General features: G+C 51.9%; 1 protein-coding gene across 1 annotated transcript; it reads left to right on the top strand.

Annotated features, from left to right (window-relative positions):
* The first annotated feature begins 1,445 nt into the window (after positions 1-1,445).
* On the top strand, positions 1,446-13,821 carry DYNLRB1 (dynein light chain roadblock-type 1). Its single transcript, XM_004585739.4, has 4 exons — positions 1,446-1,527; positions 8,261-8,336; positions 10,104-10,271; positions 13,459-13,821. The coding sequence occupies exons 1-4, from the start codon at positions 1,525-1,527 to the stop codon at positions 13,500-13,502; spliced, it is 291 nt and encodes a 96-aa protein (XP_004585796.1). The 5' UTR covers positions 1,446-1,524; the 3' UTR covers positions 13,503-13,821.
* The last annotated feature ends 779 nt before the right edge of the window (positions 13,822-14,600 follow it).

Genomic DNA, 14,600 nt, shown 5'->3' with positions numbered 1-14,600 from the left:
TGAAGCTGATGTCCTGGCTAAGGTTATGTCTGCTGGGTTTCTGGGCTGGAAAGTCACTGTGGACCTGTTAACATGCAGACAACCCCTGCAAAGAGCTCCAAGGCCTCCTCCATTAAGCACTCATGGAATGAAAGCGTTTAAGTTACATTAGCAGCCTTGAATGTAGCAAGGTCTTACAAAGTAGGAAAGCCAATACTTAGAATGCAGGCCCAGCATGGTAGCCTAGCGGTTAAAGTCCTCACCTTGCACGTGCACTGGGATGCCATTTGGGTGCCGGTTCTAATCTCGGTGCCCCGCTTCCCATCCAGCTCCCTGTCTGTGGCCTGGGAAAGCAGTTGAGGACGGCCCAAAGCTTTGGGACCCTGCACCCGCCTGGGAGACCCGGAAGAGGTTCCTGGTCCCGGCATCGGATTGGCACGTACCGGCCCGTTGCGGCTCACTTGGGGAGTGAAACATCGGATGGAAGATCTTCCTCTCTGTCTCTCCTCCTCTCTGTATATCCGGCTTTCCAATAATAATAAAAATCTTTAAAAAAAATAATTTTTTAAAAATTATATATACCTGTTATTTAAGAAAAAGGATGCTGAGTTGCTAGAGGTTAACAGTTGGAAGTGTTGTAGTACAGCACGTTAGGTCGTTGTCTGACACGGCCATCCCATCTGGGCACCCATTGGTGTCCCTGCTGCTGCTCTTCTAATCCAGCTGTCTGCTCGTGGCCTGGGGAAAGCAAGCGAGGATAGCTCTAGTCCTTGGGCCCCTTACACCTTACACCCACAGAGGAGATCCAAACGAACTTCTGAATCCTGCCTGGTCCGGCCTGGGCTATTGTGGCCATCTGGGGCATGAACCAAAGGATGGATGTGCTCTCTGACTTTCCCTCTGTTAACTCTGACTTCCAGATAAATACCTGAAAAGTGTTGAGCGTAGTAATGTGGCACCGGGTTTTCACTGCTTTCCTGCTGGAAAGCCCAGGAGTTTCTGTGCCCTGCAGGACAAGCGTCCCTTTGGTAGCACGAATGTGGGAGTGCTGGGCTGGGATTCCTGCATCTGTGGACTCCCAAGCCAGCTTGATCTACTTCATGGCATATTCCCAAGAGGGTCACTACAGAGATTTCGGAGATGCCTGAACTATCCAACCTGTCCTGGATTGGGAAGGGCGGAGTCTGTGTTCCTGAAGCTCCCCTCACTGCCCAGCTCCCTACTAATGGCCTGGGCGAAGCAGCGAAGATGGCCCCTGCACCCACGGGGAGACCCGGATGAAGCTCCTGATTTTATCCTGGCCCCGGCCTGGACGTTGCGGCCATTTGGGAAGAGAACCAATGGACAAAAGATGTTGCTGTATCCGCCACTCTATGTAACTCTCAAATCTTTTTTAAAAATCTGAAAACGAGCTCGCCGCTCGCCCGCCCCCTGCCGGCTCCTGATAGGCTCTCGAGCCTGTCCATTTTGAAGAGCCGCGCAGGCGCAGAAAGGCTCGGGACCGGGCCCTGTATCCGCGACACGGAGCTCCGGGATCTGTCTGAAATGGTGAGTGTGCGTCCCGGGCCTGCGGCTCGCGGCTGCCCGCCCGCCCCGCAGCCCGCGCCTGCCCTTCCGTCGCCGGGGCTTCTCGGAGTTTCTGGTTGTAATCCGCGGCCGGGGCGGGGGCGGGCTGCAGGGCGGAACCCGGGCGACGCGGGCCTCGGGACCCCGGCCGAGGCGGAGCTGCGGGATCCCGCTGCCCGGAAGCGGCGGCTCGGCCCTCGGGGAGGGCCGGAGGAAGGGAGGCGGGCGGCCCGCGCCGGTCCACGCCGGGCCGCGCCGGTCCACGCCGCACCAGCCGGAGTGGCAGCGTTCCCTCAGGCGCCGCCGGGCGTCGCCTCCCTCCCCGCGGGTCTGTGAGGTGGACGCCGCCCCTGGCCGCGCCTGCCGTGTTTTAGTCTGAAAGCCGAGAGGCTGAAGTCGCCGTCCGGGGATCGGGGCGGATGGGGCCCCAGAACCACCGAGCCCGAGTCAGGAACGGGCAGGGGCCGCCCTCGCCTCCTACCTTCTCCCGTGGGCAGGCTGACCGCCAAGGCCGCATGGAGTTGTTGAAAGGACACACTAAAAGTTCAGGTATTATCTTCTCAAACATCAAGGAAAACAGTGCCACCCCTCCTCCCCCCCGGGCAGCCACTCTGGGGCACGTTCTGGCCTTTTCCCACCTCTTTCTGTTGTTGTTCTGTGACGCTAGCTTCTGCTGAATACACATTGGGGGTTCTGTGCTTTTGTTGCCACAGAGAATGTCTCCTCATCATGCGGAGCAAGTAATAATGCTTCAAGTAACGTCACTTCATCTTTCACGTTATTTACGGGGTTGTAGATTGGAAAGGCAGGCAGACAGGCTGACTTCCACAGCAGCCGGGGCTGGGACCAGGCTGGAGCCGGAGCCACGGATACAGTGCAGGTCTCCCCGGGATGGCAGGTGCACAAGGGCTTCATCCTTCACCTGCTGCCCGCCAGGGTACCGAGCGCAGGCGTGGGGCCAGACCCTGGGACAGGGCTGCTGCTTCGCACTTGACACCAAACCCCATCCCCAACTCAACTTTTTTCAACTGTTAAAAAAAAACAAAACTACTTTTTCACAGGGAATACTTGCACGTGTGGAAAAATCCCAGCAGTATAAAAGCATTGAAGTGAAAAAAGAAAAAGATTCCCCCTCCACCGTGAATGCTCAGCCTGAGTCTCAGGAATAACCGATTGTTTTCCTGTGTATCCATACAAGCACGTGTGTCGCTGTTTTTCTTATGGGAATGGCAGCTCAGTACAGTCTGTACTGTGCTCTTGTGTGTTTATATTCCTAAAAGCAACACATGTTTAGACATGCCTTTTAGCAGATTCCATAGAAAAGTGTATGGCCCCATCTTAGTACCCGAAGGTCACTGCTGTTGACAGTTGTCTTCCCTGCAGATTTGTTGGATATATAAGCACATGAATATGTAAGTTGTTGGTTGCATGAAACTGGTATAAACATATTTATGCCCACCAAGTTTACCTTAAAGTATGTGTATATATACACTTCATTCTGCTACATGTTCTGTTCATTTAAAATCATCAAACGTTTTCTAAATCTGCATACTAAATTTGTAGGTTTTTTTCAAGGCTGTATACAGTTCCCATGTGTGCATTCAATGTGTCCCATGTGTCCATTCACTGGTTCACTCCCTAAGTAGCTGCATTAGCCGGAGCTGAATTGACCAGAATCCAGGAACCAGGAGCCTCCTCCAGGTCTCCTACACAGGTACAGAGTCCCAAGGCTTTAGGCTGTCCTATACTGCTTTCCCAGGCCACAAGCAGGGAGCTGGATGGGAAGTAGAGCAGCTGGGACACAAACCAGCGCCCATATGGGATCCCAGTGCATGCAAGGCAAGGACTTTAGCCACTAGGCTACTCCAGTAATTGTATCTTTTAGGCGCTCAAACTAGCATTCCTATGGGATTTGGAAGCAGCACTTCAGGCACACACATTGTACTTGTTAGTGGGTACTGTCTGTTGGGACGCTGGTATCAAATCTTCCTTGGGCAGGTATTTGGTGCAGTGGGGAAGCCACCCTTCTCTCTTGTCAGAGTGCCTGGGTTTGCTCTGTGCACCCTCAGAGGGTAACAGGTGGGGCTGCATGACCGCCATGGGTACCTGGGCTGATTTCAGCTGCATCCTGGCCCATGAGTGAGCTAACACCTGGGAGCTCTGTCTATAGTCTCTAGAAAAGCTCTTCATTCTCACCATTTTACCTCACCCCAGGATTCCAGTAATTATTTAGTAAAGATGCTCCTGTAATGGTGCAGCCGTGTGTGTGTATGTTTGTGTGTGTGTTTGTTTGTGTCTGTGATTGACTATTTGGTTTGCATTTTTGTTTGGTTTTTAAATTATTTCCTAGGACAAATCTCAGAAGAAATTTAAGACAGATACTTTTATGATTCTTGCAATGTGTTGTCCCGAAATGTATTGCTGTGTGCCAGTCTTGCTGTTAACGGTGCCAGCATTTAAATAGTACACTCACCATTGCTACAATGTTTTGTGTATTATTTATAGGCAATAATGATCTTTTTCCTACTGATTTCTCTTGGGTATATTTTCTACTGGAAACCTTATTCCTTACTACCTATTATAGAGTCACCATTTTTTCTTAAACATTTTGGAGATGTTTGGAGTTAGTCTTCTGTCTGTTACCTTTTTGTAAGGTTTATTTATTTATTGGGAGTTACAGAGAGACAGAGATCTGTCGTCCTCTTGTTCGTTCCTAAATGACCACACCGGCTAACGGGAACCAGGGGGCTCTTGCTGTGGCACAGCAAGTAAAGCCACGGCCTGCGGTGCAACAGGTTCAAGTCCTGGTTGCTCCACTTCCAATGCAGCTCCCTGCCCGTGTTTCTGGGATAGTAGCAGTGATGACCCTGTCACTTTGACCCCTGCACCCACATAGGAGACCTGGAAGAAGTTCAACCTGAGTTCAACCTGGCCGTTGTGGAGAAGTGAACCTGTGGATGAAAGATCTTCTCTATCTCTCCCTTTCTCTTTCTTTAACTCTGCCTCTCAAATAAAGAAATCTTTAAAGCAAAACAAAGCAAGGGCTTGGCACGGTAACCTAGTAGCTACAGTCCTCGCCTTGCATGCACCAGGATCCCATTTGGGCACCAGTTCTTGTCCCAGCTGCTGCATTTCTCAGCCAGCTCCCTGCTTGTAGCCTGAGAAAGCAGTTGAGGATAGCCCAAAGCCTTGGGACACTGCACCCATGTGGGAGATCCGGAGGAGATTCCAGGCTCTTGGCTTTGGATCGGCTCAGCTCTGGCCATTTTGACCACACAGGGATCAGTGGACAGAGGATCTTCCTCTCTGTGTATCTGCTTTTCCAATAAAAATAAGTAAATCTTAAACAACAACAACAAAGAGCCAGGAGCATCATCCAGTTCTCCAATGGGCCATCTTGTGCTGTTTTTCCCACACCATTCACACAGAGCTAGATCAGAAGTAGAACAGCCAGGACTGGGACTGGCATCTGTATGGGATGTCAGTGCCATAGGCAGCAGCTCAGCCTGAGCATGCCAGCCCATTAGCTTTCACCTTTGATGCAAGCATTTCTCTATCCTGTTTTGTTCATTATTGTTTTATGTAGTTTTTATGCTTAGAAGCCTACTGTTCTCACAGTTCCTTTGCAAGTTACTTTAAGATGATTGTCCTTCCTGTGCTGAGCCAATAAATAACCCTGGCGCCTCACTGCTGCTGCCTTTTCCATCAGTTGATAATGTGCTCGCGAGAACCGGAGCACCAAGGCCTCCCCTGGTCCCTCAGCCCTGGCCTGGAGGGCATTTCTTTCTCATCTTTTAGTTCTTAGCTTGCACATCATATCATCAGGCGTTCCTGACCATACTAGCCAAAGTAGCCCACCCGCCTTGCTTCCCGGCCCCCTCCCAGGACCAACACAAGGATCTGAAGTCTCACCAGCTTGGAAGTGCCCTGGGGACTGGGGTCTCAGCTCTTGATCATGGTGCCTTCAGCCCTGCTGCTGACCCACTGTGTGGCTGTGGTAAACCCTCTGCCTTTCTGAATGTCCATTCCTCCTGCCATGCCAGTGATGACAGATGCGAGGTTTGGGTGAAGAGTTTGTGTCTGAAGGACGCAGCGTAAGAGCAGGAGTACTGCCTAGGTGCGTGTGTGTGCTAGCACGTCCTCCTGTGGTTGCTAAGTGCTTTTAAAAACATTATTTATTTGAAAGGCATGACGACAGACAGAGAGGCAGAGAAAAAGGTCTTCCATCCAGTGGCTTACCCTGTAGGGCCACAGAAGCCAAGTGTGGGGCAACTGAAGCCCATAGCCAGCAACTGCATCAGGCTGACTCATGGGTGGCAAGGGTGCAAGCCCTTGAGCCGTACCTGAAGCCTGCTTAGGCCTATTATTGGAAAGCTGAAGCAGAACAGCCGGGACTCAAACCAGCACGCCAATGTGAGGTGGGGGCTTACCGTGCTATGCTACCAATATTAGCCCTTGTGTTTACTTTTCAAGCAGTCAGATCTTTGAGGGCTAGCACAGTGGCATAACAGGCTAATCTTCTGCCTATGGCACTAGATCCTATGTGCTATCTTGTTCAAGTCCCAGTTGCTCCGCTTTTGACCTGGCTCCCTATATGTGTCCTGGGAAATCAGTGGAGGATGACTCAAATCCTTGGGCCCCTGTACCTACAGAAGAGCTCCTGGCTTTTTTTTTTTTTTTTTTTTTAATTGGAAAGTCAAGATGTACAGAGAGGAGAGATAGACAGGAAGATCTTCTGTCCGATGATTCACTCCCCAAGCAGCCACAACAACCAGGACTGAGCCGATCCGAAGCCAGGAGCCTGGAACCTCTTCTGGGTCTCCCACATGGGTGCAGGGTGCTAAGGCTTTGGTCCGTCCTCAACTGGTTTCCCTGGCTACAAGCAGGGAGCTATAAGGGAAGTTGATCAGCCGGGATACAAACCAGTGCCCATATGGAATCCCAGTGCGTGCGAGGTGAGATCTTTAGCCACTGGGATACCGTGCCGGGGCTATATGACACTTTGATGGTGGTGTAATGTAGTCTGGTTACTACTGTTGATGTGTGCATTGTACTCCTAGAAGCAGACATGTCACAGTTTTCTTGACATTTTCCCTCAGTTTGGGGCATTTTAATTCTTTTTTCTTTTCACTGTTGCACATGTCACTACAGCAAAAATCTTGCTTTTTTTTCATTTTTAAGAACTTCCAGGGCCAGTGGCGTGGCCTAGTGGCTAAAGTCCTCGCCCTGAACGCGCCGGGATCCCATAGGGGTGCTGGTTCTAATCCCGGCAGCTCCACTTCCCAACCAGCTCCCTGCTTGTGGCCTGGGAAAGCAGTTGAGGATGGCCCAAAGCCTTGGGACCCTGCACCCATGTGGGAGACCTGGAGGAGGTTCCTGGCTCCTGGCTTTGGATTGGCGCAGCACTGACCGTTGCGCTCACTTGGGGAGTGAATCATCAGACGGAGGATCTTCCTTTCTATCTCTCCTCCTCTATGTATATCCGGCCTTCCCAATAAAAATAAATAAATCTTTAAAAAAACAAAAAAAGAACTGTTCCCTAGGGATGCATTTTTAGAGGGTTACCAGGTTAGACTGAGTGATGTACAGCATTGACCACTATCCCACCTGACCCCTGAGGAGTGCCTAGCATGCAGTAGAAAGTCCCTGAACATCTGAATGTCCCAGGATCTCACAGGCCTGCCTTTGCTATCTGCAATCAAGCCAGGCTCCAGGCTTTGAAAGCTCAGGCCAGGCCCAGCATGATGGCCCAGTGACTAAATCCTTGCCTTGCATGTGCTGGGATCCCATATGGGTACTGGTTCATGTCCCAGCTTGTGGCCTGGGAAAGCAGCAGAGGATGCTCCAAAGCCTTGGGACCCTGCACCCACGTGGGAGATCTGGAAGAGCTCGTGGCTCCTGGCTTCAGATTGGCTCAGCTCCAGCCATTGCGGTCACTTGGGGAGTGAATCATCGAATGGAAGATCTTCTTCTCTGTCTCTCCTCCTCTCTGTATATCTGACTTTGTAATTAAAAAATAAATAAATCTTTAAAGAAAAAAGAAAGAAAGAAAGACATGGAGACAGGGGGGTTAGGTGCATGTGTAGGTGGATCCTGCCTGTAGAGAAAAAGAAGGGCTTGCGCGGCAGGGTGATGACCCCAGCATCCGGTCCCGTCTGTGTGTTCCAGGTGCCGGGATAGCCTGCTCTGACTGCTGGGAATCAGGATTGATGAGTCCCTCCCCTTGCCATGTTTTCTGTGGCTGTGTGCCATGTGTCACACTGTATCAGATGCCAGCTAATTAAGTCACCGAGTCTGTCCTCATGGGGTCGTTTTGTTTCCTTTGAAGTGTTTTTCTGTGTACTGTTTGGCCCACAGATGACAAAGTGTCTTTCCTGTTGGACAGCACTGTTGGGATGTTTTCAGGTCGTTAGAGTCCTGTTGCCCAGCTATGCCAAGTATGTGAGTCACAGAGGTGTATATACTCCTGGGAGTGGTGTTTCTATTCTGCCAACAAGCTAAGACAGTAAATAGGGGCCAGGAGCTGCCTTCCCTGAGCTGGAGGTGTGAGCACCTGCTCTTCCAGAGTGCGTGCGACGGAACTTCGAGGCGATGCCAGTGCCTGGATGTTCCTTGTTTGTTGTTGAAGACAAGCATGTGATTCATCTGCGTAGGGTGTGAGGAAGCTAATTAAGCCTCCCTAGCCTCTCTAACCACGGGCTTGTTGTTCTGGCAGGCAGAGGTGGAGGAGACACTGAAGCGACTTCAGAGCCAGAAGGGGGTGCAAGGGATCATCGTGGTGAACACAGAAGGTACGCCCTCACTCCAGCCATGCCCAAAGCCAAACACAGCATCCAGCTCATTTGCCTGATCTGACATGAAACATTCTATAATGATTACTGGGATTCTAAATTACAAAAAAAAAAAAGGAAAATTTACGAAGTCTCACTTCCCTCACAAATCAAGATTTTTGTTTTTTTAGTTTATGTTTTGTTTTTAAGTACTTATTTTTATTGGAAAGGCAGGATTACAGAGAAAAGGAGTTACAGAAAGCTTTTCCATCCACTGATTCACTCCCCAGATGGCTGCAATGGCCCGAGCTGTGTATATACACAGAGTCGCTGTATATATAAACTGTAGTTCCTTTCTCTACCACGTTTAGTGCAGTTTGCAGAAATTAGTATCTTTACCCTTCAACTTGCTCAAAAGGAAAGTCATGGTCAGGGTTTGGGCCGAGAGGTTAAGATCCGCCAGTGCAGAGTGTCTGGGTTCATGGCCTGGCTCCACTTCCCTTCCAGCTAGCAGCTGTTGTGCACTCATGGTCCAAGCACTTGAGTGCTTACCACCTAGCAGGGTGACCTGGGTGACCTGGGTGAAGTTCTGCACCCCTGGCTTTATCCTGGACCAGCCCTGGCTGCTGCAGCCATTTGGGGAGTGAATTAGTGGATGGAAGGTATCTGTGTCTCTCTGCTTTTCAAATACATTTTTAAAAGGAAACTCGTGTAAACATAAGCAAAAGAGTTAACAGCCATGATTATGTCCGTCAGTAGTGTGCCATGTGGTTACAAGGGCTGAAAAGACATGAAATACTGAAAAACATGGTTCAGGGACCTGGTGCAATGGCTCAGTTGGCTAATCCTCATCTTGCGAAGTGCTGGCATCCCATGTGGGCACCAGTTCATGTCTTAGCTGCCCTACTTCCGATCCAGCTCCCTGCCTGTGGTCTGGGAAAGCAGCAGAGGACGGCACAAAGTCTTGGGGACCCAGAAGAAGCTCCTGGCTCCTGGCTTCAGATCTGTGCCAGGCCTTAGGCTGGTGCTTTACAAATGTGCTGTGACATTTATCCCTTAAAGCAATCGTGGTGGGAGCATTTTATAATGGAGAAAATAGAGTCTAAAAGTGAAACCCACTTGCCATCAGAGAAGCAGGCACCTGGGATCTGGCCCCACATGGTGCTGGAACCAGCAGGCTTGGGTGCTGTGCTGCACCCTCAGACACCTATGGCCAGGCTGCCAGATAACATCCCGGGTTAGGAACCCAGCAGTCACAAGCTTGAGTCCCGCCTTTGCTTCTTTAGGTTAGTCACTGAAGCCTATAAATGGGGAAATAATTGCATTTATTCCAAGGGTGATAAAGATGAACTAAGGACCAACAGGAAGCATTTTAGAGAATTGTCACAGCTCTAGTTCATAGCCCAGAGGCATCCACTGAGAAGGGGTCTGACCAACCACACCTTCCCCAGCCTGTAGCCTCAGAGGCCACTACTGAGCGGCCGGGAAGGTTTCTGAACAGGCAACCGGCCCAGGACCCATCCAGGCTCCGATGCTGGCCCTAAGCTGAGGGGCTTCCTGTTAGCCAGCCCCTTACAGGTTGCAGCCCTGGCAGGTGAAGCTGCAGTACCACTTGCAAAATAGTTCTGGGCCTGGTGCCATGTGTTTCCAGGGCCCAGCATTGTGCCCTTGTCACAGCAAGGCACTTGTTAACTGCTAGCCTGCTGCCCCCAGATTGTACGTAGGGTTAGGAGTTTGGCCCAGAGGGACTCCAGCATCCAGCCTCATCTCCCTCTGCTCTGCCCTCAGGCATTCCCATCAAGAGCACCATGGACAACCCCACCACCACACAGTACGCCAACCTCATGCACAACTTCATCTTGAAGGCTCGGAGCACCGTGCGCGAAATTGACCCACAGAACGACCTCACCTTCCTTCGAATTCGCTCCAAGAAAAATGAGATTATGGTTGCACCAGGTAAGGGGTCTCTCTCTGCTGCCTATTTACATGCATGTTGTCAGTGGCTTACCGGGAGGACCTGGCATGTGGTGTCTCCAGAATATGAAGGAGAAGCTGGGTAGCTGGAGAAGCCATGAGTAGTTGTAAGCAGCCGCAAGGCCTCCCTGTGCAGCCAGCTTCCCTGCATATTTTCGCTCGCAGTGATGGGGCTGCAGAAGTTGTAGGCCATCTTGAGGGGGAGGCAGACATGCAAGCCTACCCACAAAGTCCCCTCCCCTTGATGTGAGAGCCTCCTGGGCCTTCAGGAGAGGGGCGCCATCAGGTCTGCAAAGGCGTCTGGGAAGAGCTGGCTTTTCAGGGTCCAGAAAAGAGTAAGGAGGAGGGAGATGGAGAGCCGTGTATAGGGGAAGAACTTGCCAGACTAAAGCAAAATGCAGAGCAGAGCTGCCTGGCCTGTTGTCCATGGAAGTGGTGATGTGCCTGCGTGACGTCCGTGCTTGTCCCTGCGGCCGGCCTGCGCACAGCACGGGGCCGATTGCTGTCTAGGTTCTCCACGCAGGATCTGGCTTGCACTTGGGCAGTGTGAGAGGCAAGCAGGGCCCGCCCTCAGGCCCTTGGGACAGGGGCAGGTGAGATGGGGCCCTAGGAGGAGTGCCTGAGGAGGAGGAGCAGCAGGAGGAGGTGTCAGCGCCCTCTGCTGCAGGGTCTTAGCTCACATTCTCCAGGGCTGTTTGGACCGATGTCTCTCCCATTTTCTTTCATAGCTGAGCTGCATAACTGTGAGTTAAGTGTGAGGAGATGATGCATTTGGAAGGGGGGGCAGTGCAGCTTTCTGGGGTGTCCACATATGTTGGAGGTTGAAGTGGGAGATGAACCTTGGGCCCAGATCAGAGGGGAGCAGCAGCATTGAGTCAGGTGCGTGCACTTGATGCCATAAGCAGAGGCTTTTAGAGCAGGAGCTGATAGGCCTGGTCAGGGTGGTTGGGAACCCTGAGTGCCCTGGGCTTGGCAACACAAATGGCACAGCATCAGGAGAGAATTTGCTAGGGCAGGGGGAGGGGGTCCCAGACACTCCCGGCAGCTGGCGGGCATTGGTTCTGTTCCAGCTGCCTGGCAGGAGCAAGCCACAAAGCCCGTTGGAGTGGTTCCAAGTCCCCCTGGCTCCCTCCCAGAGTGGGGAAGAGGATGAGGATGGCTTCAGAAAGGCTTCTTGCTGAGTGTGTCCGTGACCGCTCCTGTGATGGCTGCTGTCAGGGAAGAAGAGACGCCGAACCACAGCGTCTGCGTTCTTGGCTGCACTTGTGTTTGTTTTGTTTATTTTACTTTGTTTTGTTTTATTGCAAAGTCAGATATACAGAGGAGAGACAGATCTTCCGTCCATTGATTCACTCCCCAAGTGGCTGCAATGACTGGAGCTGTGCCAATCTGAAGCCAGGAGCCACGAGCTTCCTCAGGGTCTTTCATGTGGGTGCAGGGTCCCAAGGCTTTGGGCCATCCTCTGCTGCTTTTTCCTAGGCCACAGGCAGGGAGCTGGATGGGAAGCGGGAATTAGAACCGGTGCCCATATGGGATCCCAGCACATGTAAGGCGAGGACTTTAGCCACTAGGCTACTACACCAGGCCCTCTTGGCTGCACTTGTTAATGACAGATTGTGGGCACCCCAGGTCCAAGTCTGTAGAATGCCAACCTGAGGCCTGTCCCCCGGTCCCTTACCATCCCCCAACTGAGTGTTGGCTTGGATCGATGCAGACTTCCCTGGAATCAGATGTGGGCTGAATTCTAGTCTGGAGCCCCCATGCCATGTGACTGAGGGAGAGATCTGTGCTCCCCCGGGACCACCCAGGAGCTCAGATGCGGCAGGGACACGTTTTATCAGAGTGTGTTGCTTGGCCAGAAGCTTCTGATAATCTCTCCTCTGGACAGACAGGGCTGGGTGAAAGCTCCTGGCCGTCCATGTCCCCACCTTGGCCTTGAGGCAGTGCTGAGTCCAGAATAGGAAGCTTCCAAGTCAGGGGCCTCCTTGAGGGCACTGCCCAAGGGCGCCTCAGCCTCTGCAGTGGAGAGTGAGGGCCAGTCCGCAGCTGCACAGCCCACGAGCAGCGTGCACACGCTCCCTCGGGCTCCTATACAAACCCTAGCCTGTGAGGTGTGTGGTGTGTGGCTTGCCTTACACCCAGCGGGTGTTTCTTCAGGTCACCGTGCAGAGCTTCCTTGTACCTCTGTGATGCCGGGACACTGTCCTTGTCACCTGGCTGACCAGCTCTTGTCTGCACTTCACAATCCTGTCTCCCTCACCAGACAAGAAGCTGGGGAAGGCAGGGGTTCTAAGCGCATGGTGAGCATCAAAGACGTACTGAGTAAATCGATGAAGCTCTATCACCGACACCCCTCTGCGGTGGGGTCAGAGTGGGGTCAGGGATGTCCATGGGACTTGGTTTTTAAGGTGAAAACCAGTGATCTGAGACTTTGACACACCCACTTTGATGCCCAGAAAGAAGAATTTTAGTGCCGGAATTTTTGTGGTCAGCAGCCAGTGACCAGTAGGAGGCCTTAGAACTGGATAAGTGGGCATCACCTTGACCACAGGCTGTGATTACAGCCCCTCTGCGGTGAGCAGCCTGGAGCCTCCCGGCCTGGATGTGAGTTCAAGGCCCTTCCTCCCCGCCTTCCCAAGCCATGGTCAGCAAGTGGTCTCAGCGTGCCCCTCATCATGTGTCATGCCATGTTAGGCCTGCGCAGCCCACATGAAGAGATTTTCGGAGAAACTTTTGCTTTTTATTTTTAATTAAAGATTTATTTACTTGAAAGTTACAGAGAAAGAGAATGTGAGCTCTTCCATCCACTGGTTCTCCCCCAAAATGGGTCAGTCAAGCCAGGAGCTTCTTCTGGGTCTCCCACGTGATTGCAGGGTCCAAAGCATTTGGGCCGTCCTCGACTGTTTTCCCAGGCCACAGGCAGGGAGCTGGACGGGAAGTGGAGCAGGCAGCCAGGACTTTGCTCAGATGGGACTCCACCCAGCTGTGCTACAGCTTAGCACGTCATGCTGCCGCCATCTGCCACCATCCCTCGCCCCTTGAAGGAAGCAGCCTTCTCAGTGAGGAAGTGGCTGCTTCCCTCACCGATGAGTGACTGAACAATGCATTCACGTTCTAGTATGTTTTTTTGCTACTTCACATGGTGACTTGTGTTTTTTCTCTTTTACAGATAAAGACTATTTCCTGATTGTGATTCAGAATCCAACTGAATAAGCCTTCCCTTGGCTCTGCACCATTCCTTAATTTAATGCCCCTGTGAGTAATAGTGTTAATGGTGTCAGCCAGCTGGCCTGTAGAAATTGGCTTGGAACCCACTCACTCAAACCAATCCATGACCAAAGGTGGGCTGCCAGCTCGGCCCCCCTCCCCGCCCCCTGCACTGGCCACTCCTGGAGAGGCCCTTGTGACTCACTTCCGGTTGGGAGCGAGAGCTCGTGAGAATTCCAGACCCAGCTTCCTCCTGACCTTCAGATCACTCTGTCACCCTTGGAAAAGGCTGTTTTTCTTTAACTAAAAATAACTGAGATGCTTACCATGCTGTTGTGTTTTTAAACACCAGGTTGAAAGGGCCCCTCTCTCCCTGCATGCTCACATGGCCTGCAGGCCACTTCCCTCCTCCAGCCCTGAGTGGCTTGCTGTTCCTTGCACCTATGGCTGCATTGGCCACAGCTTGGCATGAGTTTGCTACCCTGATTGCTGGCTCCTTTTTTTTTTTTTTTTTAATATTTATTCATTTTATTACAGCCAGATATACACAGAGGAGGAGAGACAGAGAGGAAGATCTTCCGTCCGATGATTCACTCCCCAAGTGAGCCGCAACGGGCCGATGCGCTCCAATCCGATGCCGGGAACCTGGAACCTCTTCCGGGTCTCCCACGCGGGTGCAGGGTCCCAATGCATTGGGCCGTCCTCAACTGCTTTCCCAGGCCACAAGCAGGGAGCTGGATGGGAAGTGGAGCTGCCGGGAATAGAACCGGCGCCCATATGGGATCCCGGGGCTTTCAAGGTGAGGACTTTAGCCGCTAGGCCACGCCGCCGGGCCCGCTGGCTCCTTTTTAACATGTCCTACGGTGGCTGGAGGTTTCTGCCAACTAAGCCAGACTGGGGAAGGAGGTGGGTCTAGCTCCCTACCCAGAATGCAAACAGGAGCACAGATAGGGACATTTGTATGGCTCTCCCGAACCTGCAAGTACACCTCCCAGTGTTTTATTACAAAGCTTCTCAACACAGAGAAATAGAAATAACTGTGTATCTACATCTGAATTCCCCAGTAGCACCAAGCAGTCCTCGTCTTTTAAACATTAATTATCT

Source organism: Ochotona princeps, chromosome 22 (genome assembly GCF_030435755.1).
Source record: "Ochotona princeps isolate mOchPri1 chromosome 22, mOchPri1.hap1, whole genome shotgun sequence".
In the NCBI taxonomy this organism is placed as follows: Eukaryota; Metazoa; Chordata; class Mammalia; order Lagomorpha; family Ochotonidae; genus Ochotona; species Ochotona princeps.
This window is presented reverse-complemented; position numbering and strand designations above follow the sequence as displayed.

Bases quoted from the DNA above. Each gene is read 5' to 3' on its own strand.
- DYNLRB1 (XM_004585739.4), top strand. The intron at 8,337-10,103 runs GTACGCCCTCAC...CTCTGCCCTCAG, and splicing joins CATCGTGGTGAACACAGAAG to GCATTCCCATCAAGAGCACC. The intron at 10,272-13,458 runs GTAAGGGGTCTC...TCTCTTTTACAG, and splicing joins TGAGATTATGGTTGCACCAG to ATAAAGACTATTTCCTGATT.